This window comes from Mercenaria mercenaria, chromosome 8 (genome assembly GCF_021730395.1).
Source record: "Mercenaria mercenaria strain notata chromosome 8, MADL_Memer_1, whole genome shotgun sequence".
Classification (NCBI taxonomy): domain Eukaryota; kingdom Metazoa; phylum Mollusca; class Bivalvia; order Venerida; family Veneridae; genus Mercenaria; species Mercenaria mercenaria.
In genome coordinates this window covers 18,783,255-18,806,859 of record NC_069368.1, presented here as the reverse complement: position 1 = coordinate 18,806,859, position 23,605 = coordinate 18,783,255, and the positions used below count along the sequence as shown (strand labels likewise).

Here is a 23,605-nt window from a genome sequence, read left to right as displayed (position 1 = left end):
TATTTAGCTAAGCGGGCGGGTAACACTATTTTGAGTCTAAATACTACATTGCTCGGTTAAATCAAATCACTATGATATTTAAGTTGTAATTAAACAAATGTATATAAGGTATGCTGTTAATCAAAAAGGCTTTGTCAAAGCTCTGAGGAATTACTAATGGAAACGAAACACCTACACCATAAAAAGTATCATGAGTTCAAGATCAACATACAATGTAGACTGTAACAGTATAAAAAGCAAATATGTCGTAATTACAGCAGTTGTCTCCTATCTGTACTTGATTCGACGGACATTCACATACGTATGAATTTGGACTGCACACGAGACCTGATTCGCATGACGGTGTCGAAGGATCACATGGGTCGCCTAATTTAGGTCCAACTGTAAAGTGATGAATTTCCAAGGTATAGATTACTTGTGCGTACAGTGAATCATAAACTAATGTACAGGAACAAGACAAAATTGCAGCTGAAATATTATTTTCTTGTAAAATATTGATAAAAAAAAAATAAATAAGTGCAAACTTACTACTACTGTTATGTCATATGTTACTTCTTGACAATGCAAGGCTAAATATTAAAAGCTTTCATATACCCTTGCGGTTCGGTGCCAGCCTGGTTAAGGAGTTTGGGTAAGGGTACTATACAACATCATCGAGAAATGAAAATTTTAAGATAAAAGCAACTGAAGGTTTGAAAAAAAAAGGTTTGTAAGTTGGGATGGGGCAGGTAATTCTAAATAAAACCACTACAGCACAATTTCAAATGCTGAATAATATTCCAACTTACTGAGATATGTGTGACATAACATTTTAATCTTGTATGCATATTTTTGACTATGGCACGGGACACGCTTACGATCTTTCAGACAGAAATCCCAAACAAAACACCAGGTGCACATCTTCGCATTCTTAACAATAATCCTACGATATTTATTTGATAACTCTTTGTCAAATACTTTTTGAGGTATGCTTGACACAGATTCGGACTGACGGACGGAAATTCAGACAGATGTAAGGGCGGACAGACAGGCGGACAAATTCTAATGTAAATGCCCGTAACAAAAATTGTAGGGACACAAATAAAAATGTATGAATGGCTACGAGATATAACACGAGTTATGAATTGGGATTACCCTGAATAGTACAAATCCTTATGGCATGTTACGCCTTTGGGTTATGAGTAAACCCAACATTTTGTATCAATACATATATATATATGCATTATTTCTGTTTTGCTTATATAACAATCATTTCACATTATGAGTTATAGAAGTTTAAAAATTGATCACAACGTCTGGAAATTAACTAGTGTTTAAGCTCATTAAACTCTAATGTGACCTTAAACTTTTAAACAAGCTAGGGTACATGTAACGCATAATATTGTAATACTTCTGTCCTAAAACTGGTTTTCAGTTAATTATCTTCGAGTTTATATGTAAGGTGCTTTGAAACCCCGTTTTTCAAACAAAAGTTACGATCTCAAACTTAAGTTTGTTTAACATGTATAAATATGTATTTAATAGAATTTCAATAATTACAACAAAACTTTAACGTTATATTGAAAGAAAGAAAAAAAAACACCAAAATAATCTTACCACATCTGGAACCATTCCATATAAAGTCTGGTACACAGTCACATATTGTTCCGTTACACTCGGCATATTTGTCAACACACGTTGGAAGACTTGTTGTGCATGGCTCAGTCACAAGAGTCCCATCTTTAAAATGAAGCTAATTTGAAAATCGTTTTCAACGAGAATTTCATTACAATTAAAAACTATATAAAACAAGGCAGTCTGAAAGACAGCTAAATCCCCCGCCACTGCTATGGATAGTAATAGGGTAAACCTTTGACCTTTAGCTGTGACCTTGACCTTGAACTGACATGGCTGACTCATGAATTCTGCACAAAGTCTTGATGAGGTGATCATTTGACCAAAGTTTTATAAAAAATCCTTCAAGAGGTTTAGGAGATACAGAGCTCAAACCTTTGAACTTGAGTTGTGACCTTGACCTTGAGTTGACATGGCTGACTCTTGAGTTCTTGATGAGGTGATGATTTGACCCAAATTTGATGAAAATCCTTCAACTCTGAAGGCGTTTAGGATATACAGAGTGGACACAAAATGGAAGGCTCAAACCTTTGACCCTAAGTTATGACATTGACCTTGAGCTGGCATGGCTGACTCATAACTTCTGCACATTGTTTTGATGAGGTGATCATTTGATCCAAGTTTTATAAAATTCCTTCAAGGGGTTTAAGAGATACAGAGTGGACACAAAATGGAAGGCTCAGACCTTTGAACTTGAGCGAGCATGGCTGACTCATGAGTTATGCACATCGCCTTGATGAGGTGATCATTTGTCCCAAGTTTCAAATGAATCCTTCAAGGGAATTAGGAGATACAGAGCAGACACAAAATGGAAGGCTCAAACCTTTCACCTTCAGTTGTGACCTTGACCTTGAGTCGGCATGGCTGACTCATGAGTTCTGCACATTGCCTTGATAAGGTGATCATTTGACCCAAGTTTGATGAAAATCCTTCAAGGGGTTTAGGAGATATAGAGCGGACACAAAATGGAAGGCTCAAACCTTTGACCCTATGTTGTGACCTTGACCTTGAGTTGTGACCTTGACCTTGAGCGGACAAGGCTGACTTATGAGTTCTGCACATTGTCTTGATGAGGTGATCATTTGACCCAAGTTTCATGAAAATCCTTCAAGGGGTTTAGGAGATATGGAGCGGACACGAAAGTGTTACGGACAGACGGACGGAAGGACAGACGGAAGGACGGACGGAGACCATTCCTTTAACCCCCCACCACTTGTGGCGGGGAATTAAAAAAAAACAGGCGCCTTTATATAAACATCCCATACAACTCCTATCCTTTAAACAAAAATAACCTCTTTAAGTGTGTCGAATTCAACAGGTAAACCAGTGAATCGTGAAATAAACGGCAAATAGCGTTTAAACGTCATTTATTATGTTAGTTTTGATTGTACAACTGCGGACTGATTTACGAAAAGGTAACTGTTACTAACATTAAAAAATTAGTTTTAGTACTTAATCAAGCATATAATATTATAAAGGACGGATCACTATACGATGTTTTTGTTTCGTCTTATCAGAATGTGCCTGTTATTGCAAAGAAAGAACATAAAGCTATTTCATATCAAAACTTTAAACAAAGTTGTATTACTTCTTGTTCTTTGAATTATCGAAACTGGATTGAAATGTATCAAATTACGTCACACTGAAAAAAATTAAATATGTTTTCACGGGGTGAAAGATATCATTTTTACAAAAACTGGTAAAAGACGTTGTTTGTTTTACATGTAAGATAAGATATATTTCTGTTTTATCCATGTCGTTATGTACATACACGCCTTGTCTTACTTAATTTACTAAGAAAAGAAAATGCATTTAGTACATACAGCATGCATTTCCATACTGAACTTGGTCCGACGGACATTCACATCTGTATGTTAATGGGCTACACACAAGACTGGAGTCACACGTAGATGCGGAAGGATCACATGGTTCACATAGGTACTGTCCGCCTTTATTGGAAAGAAAAGAAAACGCTCCGGAAAGTTACAGATATGATTTAACTTAAAGTTAAATTTCAGTTCAGTGGAAACAAAAATGCTCAAATGTCTTGAATAGTGAATTTGCATTTGGCACATTTATGTACTTGTAGATACTAAGATACCTATATCTTTTTCAAAACTTTACAGTGTGAGTGTGGAAAATATAACGTTTACCGCAGCTAGAACCATTCCAGAAGAATCCAGGTATACAGTCGCAAATTGTACCATTGCACTCAGCATTATCATCAATACAGGTGTCCGTACCAGGCGTGCATACTTCCGTTACAAGTCTTCCATCTAACATTATAAAATAAGAGCACCCACATAATATTTATTTATTTTAAAATTATTTATTTATTTGGGTTTTACGGCGCACCAACACAGTATAGGATGTATTAGCGCCAAACAGGACTACAAATTTCGGTTCCACATCTCATTTACATCGAAATAAAAACATGAGGTATGGAATCAAAATTTGAATACCTGCTGGAATCACAGAGTTACAGCAAAACCAAGTGTTAAGACCCTATGAGTCGCCTCTTACGATCATGCAAGCGTAAGGCAGTGGTTCCAATTCTTTTCATACACAGATCGTCCCAGAACCACATGGGGCTCAACATAATATAGCAGCTGACAAACTAGCCTACGGACAGAGCTGTATTCCCACATAGGTTATGGGATAGACACAAGTCTGGGATAACAGGGCCTCTAACAGCAATTTTTTTACACTATTTCAATACCGTATGGGTCAAAATAAAAAGCGGATTATCAAATATAAGAGCTATACAGTAGGCTTAATGTGATATGCTTTTAACTTTATCTTATAAACATCGGAGTAGTCATAGGTGTCGTGGTTCATATATGAGCCGTGCCATGAGAAAACCAACATAGTGGGTGTGCGACCAGCATGGATCCAGACCAGCCTGCGCATCCGCGCAGTCTGGTCAGGCTCCATGCTGTTCGCTTTTAAAGCCTATTGGAATTGGAGAAACTGTTAGCGAACAGCATGGATCCTGACCAGACTGCGCGGATGCGCAGGCTGGTCTGGATCCACGCTGGTCGCAAAGCCACTATGTTGGTTTTCCCATGGTACGGCTCATATCTTGAATATCAAAATCTAATCGAATAAATATATAGTCTGGACCTAATAATTACCATATCTTAGATCATTAAGTTCTTTTGTTCTCTTTATAGCTTTAGATAAAATCAGGATTACAAAGTTACGAACCAGACAAGAAAGAATATTATTTACAATTCTTTGATATATCCAATCCTTGACCTTAGAGATATGAAAATGGTTCCGCACTGGGATTACAAGTACAGATGTACGTGTAACAAATTAAAATAAGTTCATGTTAATGGTTACTAAATTACGTGATACTGCTCTTTCACGGACAAATTGTAATTAGTATAGGTTTTTAGCCCAAAAGCGGTTTTATAAGAGACAAATATTAGTATCTCCTAAAATACAGCGTTATAAAAGATGGAAATCGCCAAGATGATATTTCAGTGAGAAATATAAAATAAAATTCTTCTTCCTATAATAATTACATATATTTTTCTTGCGTATTACCGCTTTTGACAGCCTTTCTACCTATTATATGTGAATGTGTTGCTAGAAATAAATAAATACTATATAGACAGTACTTTCTTCTTTTCGACATGAATCGAGAAGCGTGAACTTTCCAAAAAAGTAAAGCATAAACTTACAGCAGCTGCCGTCGATTTGTACTTCGCCTGTTGGACATTCACATCTGTATGTGTTCGGGCTGCAAACAAGACTGGGATCACATGAAAGTGTGTAAGGATCACACGGGTCACACAGGTCAGTCCCACCTGCAAGGAAAAATGTAAACTGAATTATCTAAAACTGTATTTAATTTCGGGGTTAAAATTTCTTGAATGTTTTTTTTTCGTTTTGTACCTGATCGACACGCTATTCATACACGTCGCTTCGGGTCAAAGGTTACTACTAAAGTTGCAGCAAGGTTCACAACGGTAAAAACAACAATAAGATAGCCATAATGTTTCCATATGAGTGTAAAGTTGATCAAATTATTCTTTGATACGAGATTCCAATATAACTTCACATAATATTAAGTGACGAAGAGTTTGCTGTTTTTAAACCTGTTATTAAACATAACAGGGTAGTTCATGCATTACACACCATACGAAACAGTGTACCACTAAATGAAGTTTCTAATAGAGCTTCGTGCTACATTTAGTACTCAGAGTCAATTTTTTTTTGTTGGATTTAACGTCGCACCGACACATGATAGGTCATATGGCGACTTTCCAACTTTAATGGTGGAGGAAGACCCCAGGTGCCCCTCCGTGCATTATTTCATCACGAGCGGGCACCTGGGTAGAACCACCGACCTTCCGTAAGCCAGCTGGATGGCTTCCTCACATGAAGAATTCAACGCCCCGAGTGAGGCTCGAACCCACATCGATGAGGGGCAAGTGATTTGAAGTCAGTAGTTTCATCAATTTATTGTCAGTAGTTTTATATCATGGACTATGAACTATCTAATGAAAACTTAATTACCGCAATATGAACCATTCCAGACAAAACCTGCCATACAATCACAAACCGTTCCATTACATTCTGCATAGTCATCAATACACGTGTCCAACAGTGTTGTGCATACCTCGGTAACAAGTTTTCCATCTACAAACAGAACATAAAAAGTTTAGCAGTTATTTCCATTCAAACTAGTTAAGTGTTGACCTAATTGTATGTAGCTGATAAGAAATACATTGAAGTATTTACAGTGTCCGAGTACAATAGACGTTGTAAAAACAGGAATCTTTAAATTTTCATCCCAAATTTCACACAATGGAATGAACACAATTCAGCAGTCACGATGTATTTTCAAGATCTGCTTTACGTCCAACTAAAATTAAATTAATGAAGACTTTTGTGATGATTTTATTTCACTAATATTTGCAAGTTACTGATATATACATACAGCATGCATCTCCATACTGTACTTGGCCCGATGGACATTCACACCTGTATGTGTCCGCGCTGCACACAAGACTGCCGTCACATGAAGGTGTTAAAGGATCACAGGGATCGCAAAGGTCTTCTCCAACTGTAAAGGAGAAAAGATACACCGAATCTTATATAAAAACTGCGAGACGCGGAAAAATGAACGATGGTGTTTATTGTGATATTGGCTGTGCATCTATAAAATGGAGTCAAACTTTACAAGAAATTCTGAAACAAATATAATGAAATTTTGACCCGCACCATGAGAAAACCAACATTATGCATTTGCGACCAGCATGGATCAAGACCAGCCTGCGCATCTGCGCAGTCTGGTCAGGATCCACGCTGTTCGCTTTCAAAGCCTTTTGCAATTAAAGAAACCGTTAGCGAACAGCATGAATCCTGGTCAGGATCCATGCTGTTTGCTTTCAAAGCCTTTTGCAATTAGAGAAATTGTTAGCGAACAGCATGAATCCTGGTCAGGATCCATGCTGTTCGCTTTCAAGCCTTTTGCAGTTAGAGAAATGGTTAGTGAACAGCATGGATCCTGAACTGTCTGCTTCCATGCATGTTCGTTTTCTCATGGTGCGACTCAGATTATAATGTATATAATGTGTAAATATCTAAATTAACGATTCTATCTATTAACCTATTAGTTTGTATTTTAATCATTTGACATGATAAGATTGTATGAAATGTTTTTCAATTTCGGAACAATTTCATGTGACAAAATCTAATGAAGTTTATGTCTGTTTAGGTCCCGCTTTTGCTCCTTTGGTTTATCAAAAGTAAACAGTTGTCCTAAAAAATCAGAAAGGGCCAACATATAGCTGAAAGTATTATCAAACGAACACAATACGCTATTATAACTCTTGTTTCTTGTTCCTGTCAAAGTAATAAATCAAAATAGTGAGAAAAAATATTTTGGGAATGTCGAGTATTTTTAATTCCAAAACAAACAAAAATGCATATTTTACCACATTTTGATCCATTCCATATGAATCCTGCTACACAGTCACATACAGTACCATTGCACGCGGCCTGTTTGTCAACACACGTGTCCAATGAACTTGTGCACGGTTCAGTGACAAGTGTACCATCTTAAAATTGAAATAGGGTGCATTGTGTGATATTCAAATACAATAATGCATGCTATATTCTTCCACCTGTGTGTCATATAATGCCATATTCATTCGCCAAGTTTACGCTATCGTTATATTTACTTGCCTTATTTCGTCTGTATCTGTTTATACTTTGTAACAATGATATATGTGGTGAAAAAAGCAATTTATTTCACATACTTAAGGTGATAAATCGCATTTTTGCTTCGCACATTCTGTTTACTGTAAGGATATGTTGAACAAACAGTATGGCTGTGACTGTAAGTTACATCTATTTTTTATAAAATCTCGCTATTATCTCCCTTTTAAAATAATCTTTGTAACTACTATTTATTTCTCGTTAACCCTAGTAAAAGTTTACCTCAGCAAAATTTAATGTTGTACTGTTCCATTCTAACTGAATAAACAACCAACCATAAAAATCCACATTTTATAGCAACAGCAACAGAACATCCAAGATAATGAAAAGTGAGTTGCTCTTTGTTTTCGTAATTTTCCATTTTATTGGTTACATGTTGCAAAAAACTATGTTTCTTATGTTTACACTTATGTTTGAAATGGTATATCTTGATTGATGAAAAATGTTTGAAAACCCAGAATTTACATACAAATTTCCTTTATCTTTTAATCGTTATCCTAATGCTTTGAGAATTCATATAATTTGCTTAAGTTCCTTCCAGATAGCAAAGACAAGTTCAAAATCTGGTAGACCACCTTTAGGCTTGAAAATAAGATATTCATTCATATTTACAGCAATCATCTCCAATTTGTACTTGATCAGGGGGACATTCGCATCTAGATGTAGAATTGCTGCATACAAGTGGAGAACTACAAGTAGAATCTGACGGGTCACAGGGCTCACACAAATCTGTTCCAACTGCAAAAAAAACAAAAATCATTAGAAAAGGTAAATTTTTGTCTAAATGAAATTTGAATTCTTTAACCTCTGAATTCTTAGGTTTTATACGTAATTCATTTAGTTTTATAGTTGTAACACAAGTACCTATATTGTAGGGTGATGAAAAAAGCGTTTTACTAATGAATAAGATGTTAGTTTACATAGGCAAACACTTATCAAGTGTAAGCACGAGAAAGTCATTATAAGTGCTCTGCCTAGTCTGAATATCTTACCGCAAATCAGACCATTCCAAGAAAATCCAGGGTCACAGTCACAGACTGTACCATTACATCCGGCATTATCGTCTGTGCATGTATCGAGATTGGCCGTGCATGGCTCAGTTACACGTGTTCCATCTTCAAGTATAATTTTAAGATATAAATGAGAAATTTGACATTATCTAGTTAAATAGACAACCATTAAAGGCATCAAGTTCCTGTTGACTTTAGAATGTCTACCTCAAAATTTTCTAGAATTATTGCTTAATGGAGAAATATGTATATTTTACTGTTGCATGTAGAAATTCTTACTATTTTTAGCCGTAATAAATCAACGAGGATAGCATTTTATGACGAAAAAAATCCAAACTGCCTGTGGCGGGTTTCAAACCCGTGTCGCTCAGCTGTTAGTGCAATGCTCTAAACACTCAGCCAAAGAGTCGAATCCCTGGCGCAGTTGTTAGAGATTGGCTTTAAACGCACATGCTATGCGTAAGCTATGGCAACACTTCCCCTTTTCAAAAAAGTCATCATTTATGATGACATTTAAGCCATTTTTGTCAAGAGATAAAGTATGTATCCCGGATGAGCCCCCACCTTACGACTTAATCAAAGACCATAGCATTTTATGACGAAAAATCCCAAATGCCTGTGACGGGATTAGAACCCGGGTCACTCGGGTGCTAGTCCAAAGATCTAACCACTGAGCCAAAGAGTCGACTCCCTGACGCAGTTGTCAGAGATTTGCTTTAAACGTACAGGCTATGCGTAAGCGCCATAACAAAATGAGCGTCAAAAATATAGTGTAAAACAAGAATGACCGTAGCAAGTTTACATCTGTTCCATCGTAACCATAAGAACGATATTTTAAAAATTTCCCTTTAGGTAAAAGACAATACTATTCACAATATATATGTACATCAATATAAAGTACTTCAAGGGGGGGGGGGTAATTGGAACTATTTATAGTTTCAAAATGTATTGATTATTTCTAAATTTAGCGTCAACATATTGTGACAGGGACAGTCATTACGGACTTAGAAAGTTTTGAAATATTGACTTTGACTTTCTTTGTTCACTGATAGTTATAAAACTGTCACGATATTTTAGTTAGCGTAGGAAATTTCGTCTGAAAGTTTTGTTTCATTTAGGAAAAGGGATTATCCCTAAAATAGTTTGAGAATTTTATACATGGAACAATATTCTTAGCCCTGAAATTGACATAAGATAATCTATAAATTAAAAAAAATTCTACTATCACCTCTATCACCTCTGTATTGTCACTGGCTGATTGTTCGAAAACGAAAAAAGAAGTTTTTCAGACATCTGGAAATTAATGTTGTATTTCTTAAGAATGCTTTGAAACTTAATTACTGACAGATATATGTTACGGAAACACATGGGAATTAGTTGTTTTACTACTTTTTACGATGAAAATCGAAAAGCGTTTGTAACGCTTTACTCGAGGTAAATTGCCTCGAATATAAATATCTATATTTAACGCGCAGTGAACAATAAATCCTCTATAGTGATATTGGTAACGACAGCGGAAAACTTCTTTATTGCCACGGCGGTCCGGGTTCGATTCCCGACGCGGTCATCTTTTTTCTTGATTTTGCATTTTTAAAATAGTTTAGAAACAAAAACTCATATTCAGGCTAATATTCATAATATGACAAAACTTCAATTTGAAAGAAAGATAATTTTTGTAGCCAAATTCTAAAGATCATTGCCTTTAAGAATGCTGAATAAGATGTATCTAGATCTTGCCAAATGAAACAAGTGAATGAATATTGCCATGCAAAACAAAGTCCCCTACTGGAAGGCACCTAATTTTCTCTACTGCAGTATAACATAATGAACTGATATCTGTCAATGATGTATAAACAATATTGTACTATATATACAATATAATATAACAAAGCACTTGGATTAAAATTTGCATATATAAAAACGTACAGTTGTTTTCATTTGTATTTTTTTTTTGCCGATTATATAAAAAGTTAACATAAAAGTTATTTATAGAATACACCTAAAATTTGGATGTACCATGCACAAAAAAGTGGTCTCGATTTTCCCCTACGGCCAGTAATAAAAAAAGTTACAATATAATTTATTTATAGTAACAACAAAGGGACATAATTCTAAAAAAGTGTGCCCCATAGTGGTGAACATTTGTGCAAAGTTACATCAAAATCCCTCCATGCATCCAAGAAGAAATGCTCCGGACAAAGTCATTCTTGAATTTGACATTTAACCTCTAAGTATGACATTGACCTTAGACCTAGGGACCTGAATCTGGCGCGCGACAATTCGTCTCATGGTGGTGAGCATTTGTGCCAACTTACATTAAAATCCCTCTATGCATAAAGAAGAAATGCTCCAGACAAAGTCATTCTTGAATTTGACCTTTGACCTCTAAGTATGACCTTGACCTTAGACCTAGAGCCGGGGCTTTGCGCACAACATGTTGTCTGATCAAGGGAAATGTTTGTGCCAACTGATACTTAAATCCTGTTTTGCATGACAAAGTTATAGACCGGACAGGAAAAAAATCCTACTGACCTTTGATCTCAAAGTGTGACCTTGACCTTTAAGCTAGGGTTCTGTGTGTTGCGCATGACACGTCGTCTCATCATGGGGAACATTTATGCCAAGTAATATTGTAATCCCTTGATGGAAGGCAGAGTTCTGGACCGGACAGGAAACAGACCCTGTTCATGCCTTGTTAACACTTGACTGCTAAGTGTGACCTTGACCTTTGAGCTAGGGGTCTGAAAGTTGTGTTTGACACATCATCTCATTATGAGGTACAACTGTGCCAAGTGATATTAAAATCCCTTTATGGATGGGAGAGTTATGGATCGGACAGGAAAAAAGCCCTGTTGACCTTTGCCCTCCAATTGTGACCTTGACCTTTAAGCTAGGGGTCCGGGTTTTGCGCAAGACACGTCGTCACATCATGGGAAACATTTGTGCCAAGAAATATTAAAATCCCTTCATGGATAAAAGAGTTATGGACCGGACACAAATTGCGGACGGACGGAATGACGGAATGGCAGAATGCGACGGAATGACGGAAAAGCGCATTCCTATAGTCCTCGAGACTGGGTTTCAACCAATAGGGGACTAATAAACCAGAACTTATGGAAAACCTATAAGAAATTTGGTTTGCCCAGAACTTACTACATAGAATTTGTGCATGTAATGATACGTTTTCAGCAATTTACGTAAGTATAAATAATGAACTAAAGCACGTAAGATATGACAGTTGTAAAATACGGGCACTTACAGCATGCATCAGAAATTTGCACTTGGTCAGATGGACATTCACATCTGTAAGTGTCTGAACTACACACAAGACTGGGGTCACACGAAGGTGTGGTGGTAGGATCACACGGTTCACACAGTAATAGTCCAACTGAAAATAACAATAGATATGTTATAATGTGATCGTAGGTCCTGTTCATAATATTATTAGGTTATTTAACATTGTTCTGTACAATACGGAGATATATTTGGACGAGTACCCAGCTGAGAAAACCATATTGGACGAGCCGCTAGGCGAGTTCAATATGGTTTTCTCAGCTTGGTACGAGTCCAAATATATCTCGTATTGTACAGTACAATGTTAAATAACCTTTTTATTCTATATCTATTTTATCTTACTGTAATAATAGTTTAAATTAAAAATGTTTCACTGAATATTGTATTCCTGCCTTTTCCTAGTTTTTCCCAGCTTGGTATGAGTGCAAATATATATTATACAGAACAATGTTAGACCTTAAATAACCTTTTTATTCTATATTTATTTCACTTCATACGTAATATACGTAATTCATTGAATGTTGTTTTTTCTGCGTATCATCATGAAAAAAAGTATATGGTGAAACCTCCCTACAACAGCCATTTGGCGATTTGTGTGGTAATAATACTTGGCTGAGATATTATGCCCACAAACATTGTCAACAAGTTTGGTGAAGATCGGATGAAAACTGATCGACTTAAAAGAGCGGACAAGGCTAAATTCCCCGTTTTTCGAGTAATTCAAGGACTATAATCAAAGAGTGCCTGGTACAATTTGGCTGGTTATCGAAATTGGCCGAGATGTAATGCCCACATATATTGTCAGCAAGTTTGGTGAAGATCCGACGAAAACTGAATTATAGAGCAGACATATTCGAGCCTCACTCGGGGCGTTGAATTCTTCATGTGAGGAAGCCATCCAGCTGGCTTACGGAAGGTCGGTGGTTCTACCCGGGTGCCCGCTCGTGATGAAATAATGCACGAAGGGGCACCTGGGGTCTTCCTCCACCATTAAAAGCTGGAAAGTCGCCATATGACCTATCATGTGTCGGTGCGACGTTAAATCCAACAAAATAAATAGAGCAGACATGTTTTGGATGCTGACCGCCCGTCCGCTGCCATTCATATTCTTCTCCATTTTGTTTCTTAACCATTAAATAAAAACTGCTGAGGTAGCTATTCAGACAGTCAGGGCTGATACCAATTTCTAGGTTTCGTCCGGAACGGCTTCTTCTAGCGACTTTTCAAATATTCCAACATCTGATGATCCTTTTTACTGTATTTTTAAGTTTTTGATTATTAACGAACGTTTTAATATCTAAATCAGATAGCATTGTTATCCCTTGAATCGGTTTTTTTTTGTGTGTTGTAAACAAAAAAACTCAAATTAAATCCAGATTTCAAGACGCATAATCAAACTCTGTACATAGAGCGCCTACTTCATCCGATTTACATTCGGAACATTTTCACGCGTTTCGGGCTTTATCGTATGTTTAATATGGGACTGTTGAACCGTCCAAATACAGAAAATACAGGATTTTTTTGTACGCGCGTGCGTCCAAATACAGAAAATACAGGATTTTTGAACGCACGTGCATCAAAATACCGTAATATATTGTACGGTCACGTGTTGCAAATGAACGTTCGCGATTGGATAGATAAAATAGGTATAGAATAATACGTAGTATTTACACTCTGCTGTAAAATCTGCGTAGGCGAAAATATACTTAAAAGTAAAAGGTCCTTGGTGCAAACAAATTTACTCCCATCGTTTGGCTGACAAAATTCAATAGTGCTTTTTAACCCTAATTATACTAATTGATAACTAATTGATTCTGCCTTTGGCCTTTGCGATCAGTGTAGATCATGGTCAGCCTGCATATCCAAGCAGAGTGATCATGATCTGCACTGTTCGCCATTCAGTCAGTATATCTTTTGTAAGCACTCCTTTTAACAGTTAATGGTACTGTCCAAATTGAAAGATGGACAAGTTCTGTATAGAAATTTAGCAGTGTAAGGATTAATCTAAATCCAAAATTGATTTCAAACCAGTATGCAATAGCCAAGTTTCAGTTACAGTCAGGAAGACTACTTAATTAAAAAGATTCAATTTGATAAGGTAGTATAGTATTACTAGTGTAAAACTGATAATTAAAATGGTCTTGTTAATAATCTGGCCCCATCTTATAACAAATGAATTCTCAGTTGTAAAGGATATGTAAATGGTTAAATATTTTACCACATCTGGAACCATTCCACGTGAATCCTGCTACACAGTCGCAGACTGTCCCATTACAATTAGCATACTCGTCAACACATGTGTCAATCACAGTTGAACACTCCTCTGTCACGCGTGTGCCAACTTATAACATAAAATGGGATCAATTATTTCAATAAAAATCTTCACTAGATGTTTCGATAATAGTTCAGAACTCATCTGTCGCACGTGTTCCAACTTCGACCATAGTTTTGATTCAATGAAAATCGTCAACTTGTGTGTCGATAATAGTTGAACATATGTCACACATACATAAATTGGTAATGCGTGAATAACGATATAATACGCCTAATTTATAACCTAAAATTAGGCTACATAAAGTTAAAATGCGTCAGCAAATACACATGAACATGATGGAATCATTTTATTTCTTTTCCATAAAATAACGTATGTCGGTCTAAACGGCTATTCGTGTTTTTCAAATTTAAATGATAAAATAAAGTGGACTGTCAACTTTTCATTGGGATTATTATTATTATTATTATTATTATTTAATTTGACTGACTGACATGAAGTACACTTAAAGTGTTCTCCAAATAATATTTATTTCACAAAAAACTACAAACAGAATTCTTTTATTGTTTATCAAAACATTTTTCCCAAGTAAACCTATGAACATCAAACATGAAAAACAGTCAGAAAAAAAAGGAGTCATTTTGAAATCAGCGTAAAAACAGCCAGTTCTTTCAGCTAAAAACTATGTGAACATGTAAAGTCAATTCTTCAAATATCTAAGATTTTCGTTTTCATTTTCATGCAAAATTTATAAATTTGACAATAAAGTTTAAAGCAATACATTAGGCATAGGAAATAGAGATCAATATAATTGCACCCTTACTAATCCTACCAGGTGTTCTGTATTACAAAAGTGCTTCTTTGTATTGTGACATTTTGATACAAGCAAAACTGTATTATCTGCACTATTAGTTACTTACTGGTTCTTCGTTTCATTATTGGCTTGTTGAAAGTTAATTTTTTACTATTTGTAAGTTGACAGAATCATAGGGACCATGTTTTGAGGGGTAAATCAAACACAAATGAATAAATCCTAAATGTTTTTGTTGTGCAAAAAAGTATGATATTGTGTCTAAAACAGTTTTCATTTTCAATTCAATTGTGTAATTGAAAGGGAAGTAAACTAATAGATATCTCTGCTTAAAAGTACTAGCCCAAGGCAAGAGTTGTCATTCTTTGTGGATCACAACTTTATATTTAAAATTAAAACTTCTGTTATTGATATTAACAAAACTATCATGAACTTCACATTTCTGAAATCATTTTTGGTTATTTCAAGGACTTGGAAATCAATTTCTAGACTTTATTTAATGTATTACTATCATTGAAAATTTTAGGGTCTATCCCTAAATACATATGTCGATAATCAGATTTTATATAAATTTTTGTTTTTGTTAGAACAATACCAAACATACGATACTTGTTAACATATTAACTTTGTAAAAAATAAACCTACTTAATTTTTCACACTTCGTTTTGAAGTCGTGGTTATAAACTTTTTTTATGCAACATATTTAAGACATCTATCTTGGCACTTGTCTTTGAAATTATGCAAAATGAATATATAACTGAGTCTTTATCTATGCAATATGAACATATTTACCGCATTTGTCTTTGAAATTATGCAAATTGAATATATAAACTAAGTCTTTATCTATGCAATATACATATTTACCGCATTTGTCTTTGAAATTATGCAAAATGAATATATAAACTGTGTCTTTATATATGCAATATGAACACATTTACCGCATTTGTCTTTGAAACTATGTAAAATGAATATATAAACTGGGTCTTTATCTATGCAATATGAACATATTTACCGCATGTGTCTCCGACTTGAGCTTGATCTGTTGGGCACTCACATCTGTACGTGTCTGGACTACAAACGAGTTCCGGAAGACACGTATTTGATAACGGGTCACATGGTTCACAAAGAAATTGTCCTCCTGTAAGAAATTTAAAAGCGAAAAATGTAAATAACTTGTTGGTATTCATATTGTCTCTACTGTAGACAGAAAAAATAATATCATAACGATTTTAAATGTCAAGATTAGATCGATAAAAGTTTGCAGTGAAAGGCTTCTAAGTGTTGGAATATAGGTTTGTATGGTTTGTTTCTTCTAAATAAAATCAAAGAAAAAGAAAAACAGCACAAACTTTACCACACATTGAACCATTCCAGACAAAGCCCTCCACACAGTCACATATAGTGCCATTGCAGTCAGCATATTTGTCAACACACGTGTCAAGAGCAGTTGTGCATGGTTCAGTCACTAGTGTTCCATCTGCATGTAGGAGTTTGTTTAATAAATATCACCTCGTTCGAGTAAACTTACATGTAATCAACTTGTATATTTCCATAGAAAAATTTATGTGGAATTATGCATAATTTTCTAGCCAAAATCTAAAATAATATCTTTTAACCCAATATACCAAACTCTTCCTGTTACCAGTACGCGATAAAACCTTCCCAAATACGACTTTTCTTATTTTGACTGGGGCAGCCTTTTCAAGAAAAGTCAAACTACATGCAGGAGTTGCTTCCCTTCCACTTCAGAAATTTCTACCTATAGGAAAGGGAGATCACTGCGTAAGAGACTGAAGAAAAGAACTATTATTTTATTAGTCCGATTTCTTTATTTCTAAAGTATCAACTTCAAATACTTATGCAGCATTATCGTTAATTTAACACATTTAAATGCACAGCAACCAAAACTTGCTTTTATATAAAAGTTACCTAAAACACATTATGTACAGTAAGATACGCATAATGCCACTTTAAAATTTACTATAATAGAATAAACGAATAAACGAGTAGGGAACTCTAGGTCAATAGAAAGATATATATCTTTTAGACTATCAGAGAACAAAATATAAGCGGAAGGTGAAATTTGGGATTATTGTCGATTAATAGCAACGAGAAGAGGATGCTAAGGCTGAGAAGAGCAACCGAATATTGGCGACAAGTGAATTGTAGGCCCCAAGGCTAGCAACCGAATGATTGGCGACAAGTCGATTGTAGGCCCCAAGGCTAGCAACCGAATATTGGCGACAAGTAGATTGTAGGCCCCAAGGCTAGCAACCGAATGATTGGCGACTAAGAACAAACGAGAATGGGACTCTAAGGACTAAGAATAGCAACTGAGTGAATAGCGACTAAGAACGAACGAGAAGTGGACTCTATGGCCTAAGAAAAGCAACTGAATAATAAGCGACTAAAAAGAAACGAGATGAGGATTTTCGGGCTAAAGAATAGCAAATAAGTGTTTGGCGACTAAGCTTTCTGAACTGTTTACACATGTTTCTTCCTAACAATGTACTAAGACACACCTTTTCTGAAATGATTAAAATTATCATGGGCTTTCTGTGATTGTGATAGACACAAAACGGGTATAACTGTCACTGAAGCATCATGTTAGGCCATCAGAAAGATGTAGAGGACTTCAAATTTCACTGTACTTGCACAAATTTGCAGCACTTGAATTCCAGTGCTCGGGCATGGGACCCCTGAACTTCGTCTAAATCCTTTATTTGCTAAGCTAAGTGGGCTAAAATATGCTTTAAATTTTCTTCTAAAATACCAAGTTCACTACATTTACGATACGCATTATGCTGATAACAGGTTGCCATTCCTTCATAAGGAGCTGTAATTTAAACGTAAATGTAAGCATGCTAAGTACCCCCGTTTAATTACCTATTAATGAAAGCATGATGTATAAACAGAAACTAGAAACATATTATGTTTACTGGACAGGAATGTCGTCTAAAAATTAACAATGTGTCAATAAATGATTTACAGAAATGATGAGAACGTTGGTAACTGTTGGTCATGCTAACAATTAAGAACTCAGGTCTGGACTTAAATTAATGTATTAATGTGAGAAAAGTTCAACAAACTAGTATTTCGGAACATACGTACGTGATGAATGGCGTACAGGTCTATAATATAACTCCAAAGAGGCAAATTAAGGCAAAGTATTCTCCTACTTACAACATGTATCTTCAATTTGTACTTGATCGGCGGGGCATCCACATACTGATGAGTTTAGACACACCAGGTTTCCTGAGCATGGGTTTGCAGGAGAACATGGTTCGCCAACATTGCCAGCAACTTAAAAACAATGACATGTTTTAGATATTTAAATATAAGAAAATATATATTTGACTGTTTTGTATCTAAATTTGATTAAAACATTGAATATGCTAGTTATTCCTATATGACGCATCACCTTTATCTGTGTAACGTCGTAGTAGTGTTTATATTCATTAAAACACACTTTTGCCAAATACAACGTCTAAATTGAATGTAAATAGTACATGATATTGTAAATTTATTGTGTGGAATTCAGTTTTTTTAATACCAGGTCCTATATAGAGAAGTTTTTTAGATTAGATATATTATTTTTAGATACTGTACATGTTAATTGTTAAATAAATAGAGACAATTATAGTGAAATCAAAAGCTACAATAGTTTTATTACAAGATATCATCCAATATAGCCAATCGAACATTTCCATTTTGGTCACATTTAAACACCTTTGCATTTTCTTAAGGCGGATGTATCATATTGATAAAAGAAACAAAATACATGAGCCGCGCCACGAGAAAACCAACACATTGTGTTTGCGACCAGCATGGATCCAGACCAACCGCGCAGTCTGGTCAGGATAAATGCTGTTCGGTTTCAAAGCCTATTTCAATTAGACACACTGTTAGCGAACAGCATGGATCCTGACCAGACTGCGCGGATGCGCAGGCTGGTCTGGATCCATGCTGGTCGCAAAACCACTATGTTGGTTTTCCCGTGGCATGGCTCACATATGAAAGCAAGAACGCTGTTTACCATTTTCAGATTTATCAAACAAAGTCATTTAAGATTTTTTTTACCACAGAAGAATCCAGTCCAGGTAAATCCGGGAAGACAGCCGCATACTGTATCATTACAAAATGCATTATCGTCTATACAAGTGTCACGCTCCGTAGTACATACTTCGTTCACACGTCTCCCATCTGCAAGAATGAAGTTGCATAATAAAACTTCATAAAACTCTAAATATCGTTTGCACAAGACCGTGTCAAAATTCCTAGTTTATACTTCAGTCACCCGTCTCCCAACTGCGAAGGAATTAACAACATAGTCCAGCCGGATCTACTTTTTATTCCAGTTAAACAAGGAAAACTGAAATTGTTACGTTTTAATGCAATTCGAATTGTTACGTCATGGCGCCAAACCATATTAACTGCATATATTTGACGGATATCGTCAAGTATGTACGAGTAATACTACATATGAGCCGTGCCATGGGAAAACCAACATAGTGGGTATGCGACCAGCATGGATCCAGACCAGCCTGCGCATCCGCGCAGTCTGGCCAGGCTCCATGCTGTTCGCTTTTAAAGCCTATTGGAATTGGAGAAACTGTTAGCGAACAGGATGGATCCTGACCAGACTGCGCGGATGCGCAGGCTGGTCTGGATCCATGCTGGTCGCAAAGCCACTATGTTGGTTTTCACATGGCGCGGCTCATATCATGTTCGATTCGAAACACATTTATCTTAACAGTCTTGAATAAAATAAGTGTTTATAACTGTAATGTAATTCCTTCGCATCTGAACTCGAAACAACGATTTTATTTAATGACTCAATATCATATTTCGTAAATAACTTCACTAAATTCTAAATCATTGTCTCTATACATGTCACAGTTTCAAGTTCATACTTCATTCACTAAACAAAAGTGCGGTCTCCAAGAATAAAATCACACATTAATAACTTCATTTAATTTCTAATTTAGGTGATTCATGGTTTAGTAGTTAAGATCATGGCCACTCAAATCAATATATGACGGACATATGGAATAAGGGACGGACGGACACTTCTTCCGGATATTCGGCACCGATTGCATAAAATACTATCATAAACTGACATCGTCTTGTCTACAAAGGTAACTTAAATTTATTATGTGTGTTATTTTATTTCTATTGAGTCTACTGATATAGATCCCGAACATCTCCAAAGCAAACTGTTAATGTATTTCATTTTAATCTTTCTTTATTGAAGAAAGAAATAAAATCTTCTAACACTTCATGGTATTTAATTATCAAATCATCTAAATAGCTAAACAAGAGGGCCATGATGGCCCTATATCGCTCACCTGTTATCATTGCACTTGAGGAGAAGAAGGTCCTCGGAAAAAATATCTAAGTCCAAAGGACAGGAACAACAAAGGGAAGAAATTTAACCAAAAAGAAAAAAAAAATCTTATAAGGTACAGATATGTCAAAATACACCTAAAAATTGGGAGGTACAATCTATGTTGTACCACAGAAAAGTGGTCTCGGTTTTTCTGTACGGCCAATAATAAAAAAGTTACTAAAAATAAGCTATTTATAGTAACGTAAAAGGGAAGTAATTAAAAAAAATACATATTGTAAGTGAACAAAAGAAGGATCTGCCAAATAAATCTGTTGACATAAATGAAATTTCAGATCAGTATCTTCATTAGTTATGGAGATATAGCAATTTTAAATTGAAATAAAGGGAGACAATTTGACATAAAATCAGTCCATAGTTATCTACCCTGATTGTCTCAGTCCAACTAATAACAATAATGAAATTTCAAATAAGTCCTATAAGTACTTACTGATATAAATCCATTTTGATTACAATCAGGGGAGGTAATCAGATATAAAATAACTCTGGAACCTACGATTGGATCTGATTTGTCATGGAATCCAAGATTTATTGTTGTTGAAGATATTTTGGAAGTTTGTATAAAAAAAAACAACTATAAATGAAGTCTCTATATGGCTGCAAAAGCCAAAATAACAAATTTTGGACATTTAAGGGGCCATAACTCTGGAACCCATGACGGAATCTGGCCAGTTCAAGAAAGGAAGCAAGATCTTGTGGTGATACAAGTTGTGTGCAAGTTTAGTTAAAATCAAATCATAAATGAAGCTGCTATTGTGCAAACAAGGTCAAAATAGCTCATTTTGGCCCTTTCAGGGGCCATAACTCTGGAACCCATTATGGATCTGGCCGGTTCAAGAAAGGAACCAAGATCTTATTATGACACAAGTATTGTGCAAGTTTGATTGAATTCAAATCATAAATGAAGCTGCTATTGTGCAGACAAGGTCAAAATAGCTAATTCTGGCCCTATCAGGGGCCATCACTCTGGAACCCATAACGGAATCTCGCAAGTTCAAGAAAGGAACCGAGATCTTATGGTGATACAAGTTGTGAGCCAGTTTGGTTAAAATAAAATCATAAATGAAGCCGCTATTGTACAGACAAGGTCAAAATAGCTAATTTTGGCCCTTTCAGGGGCCATAACTCTGGAACCCATAATGGGATCTGGCGTTCAAGAAAGGAACCGTGATCTTATGGTGATTCAAGTTGTGTTCAAGTTTGGCTAAAATAAAATCATAAATGAAACCTCTATTGTGCAGACAAGAAATTGTTGACGCACAAAAATAGCAAATTCTGGCCCTTTAAGGGGCAATAACTCTAGAACTCATGATGGGATCTGGCCAGTTTTTGAAAGGAACTGAGATATCATGCCAATAATGTTTTGTACAAGTTTGATCAAAATTGCTTGCAAAATGTGGTCTCTATCTTGTTTATACATAATTTATTTTAGGTCGATTGTGAAGGAAGTTCTACAACTTATATTAATCACTCTCGACACCTCATTCCTGATGGAATCCATCGCCACGAGGGTATCTATCTTGTTCACAAGAAATTGTGGACGGACGGACGGACGACGGACGAAGGGTGATCACAAAACCTCACCCTGTCACTATGTGACAGGTGAGCTAAAAAGCTAAATTTCCAGCTACTCAGAAGCTCCCCATCTATAATACATGTACCGTCATTATGACTATTGAAAAAAAATTGAAGCAGCATCTAATGTGACTATACCATAATTATAATCCCGATAGTTCAAAATATGCATAATAAACAAGCACGTTAGACTAATTTTATTAGCTTCCTGTTCTTCAGGAATGAACTGACGAGTAGTACAACGGTGTATAGACCAGGGACGAGGTCTTTTTGTGTAAGAAAGCCCTGCAAACAAGCTTCATGAAACCTCGAACGCGCATAGTGCTGTAGCTGATGGACAGGTCTTTCATACACTGAACACTCGATTCAAAATATAAATGTCAAAAGAAGAACAAAAATAAATATATTTAAAGTATACACAGCCGCCACGATAGCTGACTAGCATCAAAAGTTAATAGTGTTTGTAAATAATGAGAATTATTTGTTTGTACTTACAACACGCATTTCCATATTGCACGAAACCTGATGGACATTCGCATCTATATGTGTCTGAACTGCATACAAGACCAGGCCCACATGTAGAGTCTGAAGGGTCACACGGGTCGCAAAGGTCTTCTCCAACTGTAAGGGAGAAAATATACACTGAATAATATTTGAAAAAGGCGAAACTGTGGTGTTTATTGTAATATTGGCTACGCATCTATGACAGTTACTGTGTTTAGTTAAGTTACAATAAAAAGAAATGTTTAACTATTTAATTTTTATTTGCTCCTAACGAAAGCCTAAAGCTCATTTCTGTACACAGGCCGCTTTCGTTGTTTTTTGTTGTTTTTTTTTGTTGTTTTTTTTTGTGCGAAACCGTACGTGACCCTTGTATGTTTGGAATAGGGAATAACTAGTTGATCCACTTTTCCCGTAACAAGGGCTTCCTTTGATTTCTCTTGAAACATTAGAATATCAATCAAAATAATCTCTTAGAGTAGTAGTGGGAATTATTCAAATTTCAAAATGACTTGATTAATTTTGAACTTATCGTTAGAAACGCGTTTGACAAGGTACTTCCATAGTATATGTGAACTTTTTTGCATACCGGAAAGTTTAGAAATATAGTAGTTGGCCTAATTTTTATTGCTATATTGTTATTAAACTTCAAGAGAGAAAAAAATTTTGTAAACTTTCGAGATTTTTTTTGTCATTCTTTTTTTTTTTCATGGACTAGAATTTAACAAAGGAGGGGCAATACAAATCATAGTATTTAAGATATCTTTAAAAATATCGAACTGATCCTACTACTAGTACCACGCCAAAATAATAAAGATTAATGTATAACTTTTCAATTAATTTTTCTGAAAATCAGCAGCAGACATTTATGTTATTGTGCTTGCATT

The 23,605-nt window shown here is 35.6% G+C and overlaps 1 protein-coding gene across 1 annotated transcript in view; it reads right to left on the bottom strand.

Annotated features, from left to right (window-relative positions):
- The window catches only part of LOC123565479 (transmembrane cell adhesion receptor mua-3-like), a 102,191-nt gene that overhangs the window by 52,874 nt on the left and 25,712 nt on the right, over positions 1 to 23,605 (bottom strand). The window contains exons 24-40 of the mRNA XM_053549483.1: positions 22,713 to 22,838; positions 19,316 to 19,438; positions 18,419 to 18,538; positions 16,590 to 16,712; positions 16,248 to 16,373; positions 14,371 to 14,493; positions 12,118 to 12,246; positions 8,841 to 8,963; positions 8,461 to 8,586; positions 7,566 to 7,688; positions 6,566 to 6,691; positions 6,142 to 6,264; positions 5,304 to 5,429; positions 3,768 to 3,890; positions 3,438 to 3,563; positions 1,597 to 1,719; positions 256 to 381 (exon numbers count right to left, since the gene is read on the bottom strand). Coding sequence (XP_053405458.1) covers positions 256 to 381; positions 1,597 to 1,719; positions 3,438 to 3,563; positions 3,768 to 3,890; positions 5,304 to 5,429; positions 6,142 to 6,264; positions 6,566 to 6,691; positions 7,566 to 7,688; positions 8,461 to 8,586; positions 8,841 to 8,963; positions 12,118 to 12,246; positions 14,371 to 14,493; positions 16,248 to 16,373; positions 16,590 to 16,712; positions 18,419 to 18,538; positions 19,316 to 19,438; positions 22,713 to 22,838 — 2,115 coding nt within the window. The remainder of the gene's footprint in view (positions 1 to 255; positions 382 to 1,596; positions 1,720 to 3,437; positions 3,564 to 3,767; positions 3,891 to 5,303; positions 5,430 to 6,141; positions 6,265 to 6,565; positions 6,692 to 7,565; positions 7,689 to 8,460; positions 8,587 to 8,840; positions 8,964 to 12,117; positions 12,247 to 14,370; positions 14,494 to 16,247; positions 16,374 to 16,589; positions 16,713 to 18,418; positions 18,539 to 19,315; positions 19,439 to 22,712; positions 22,839 to 23,605) is intronic.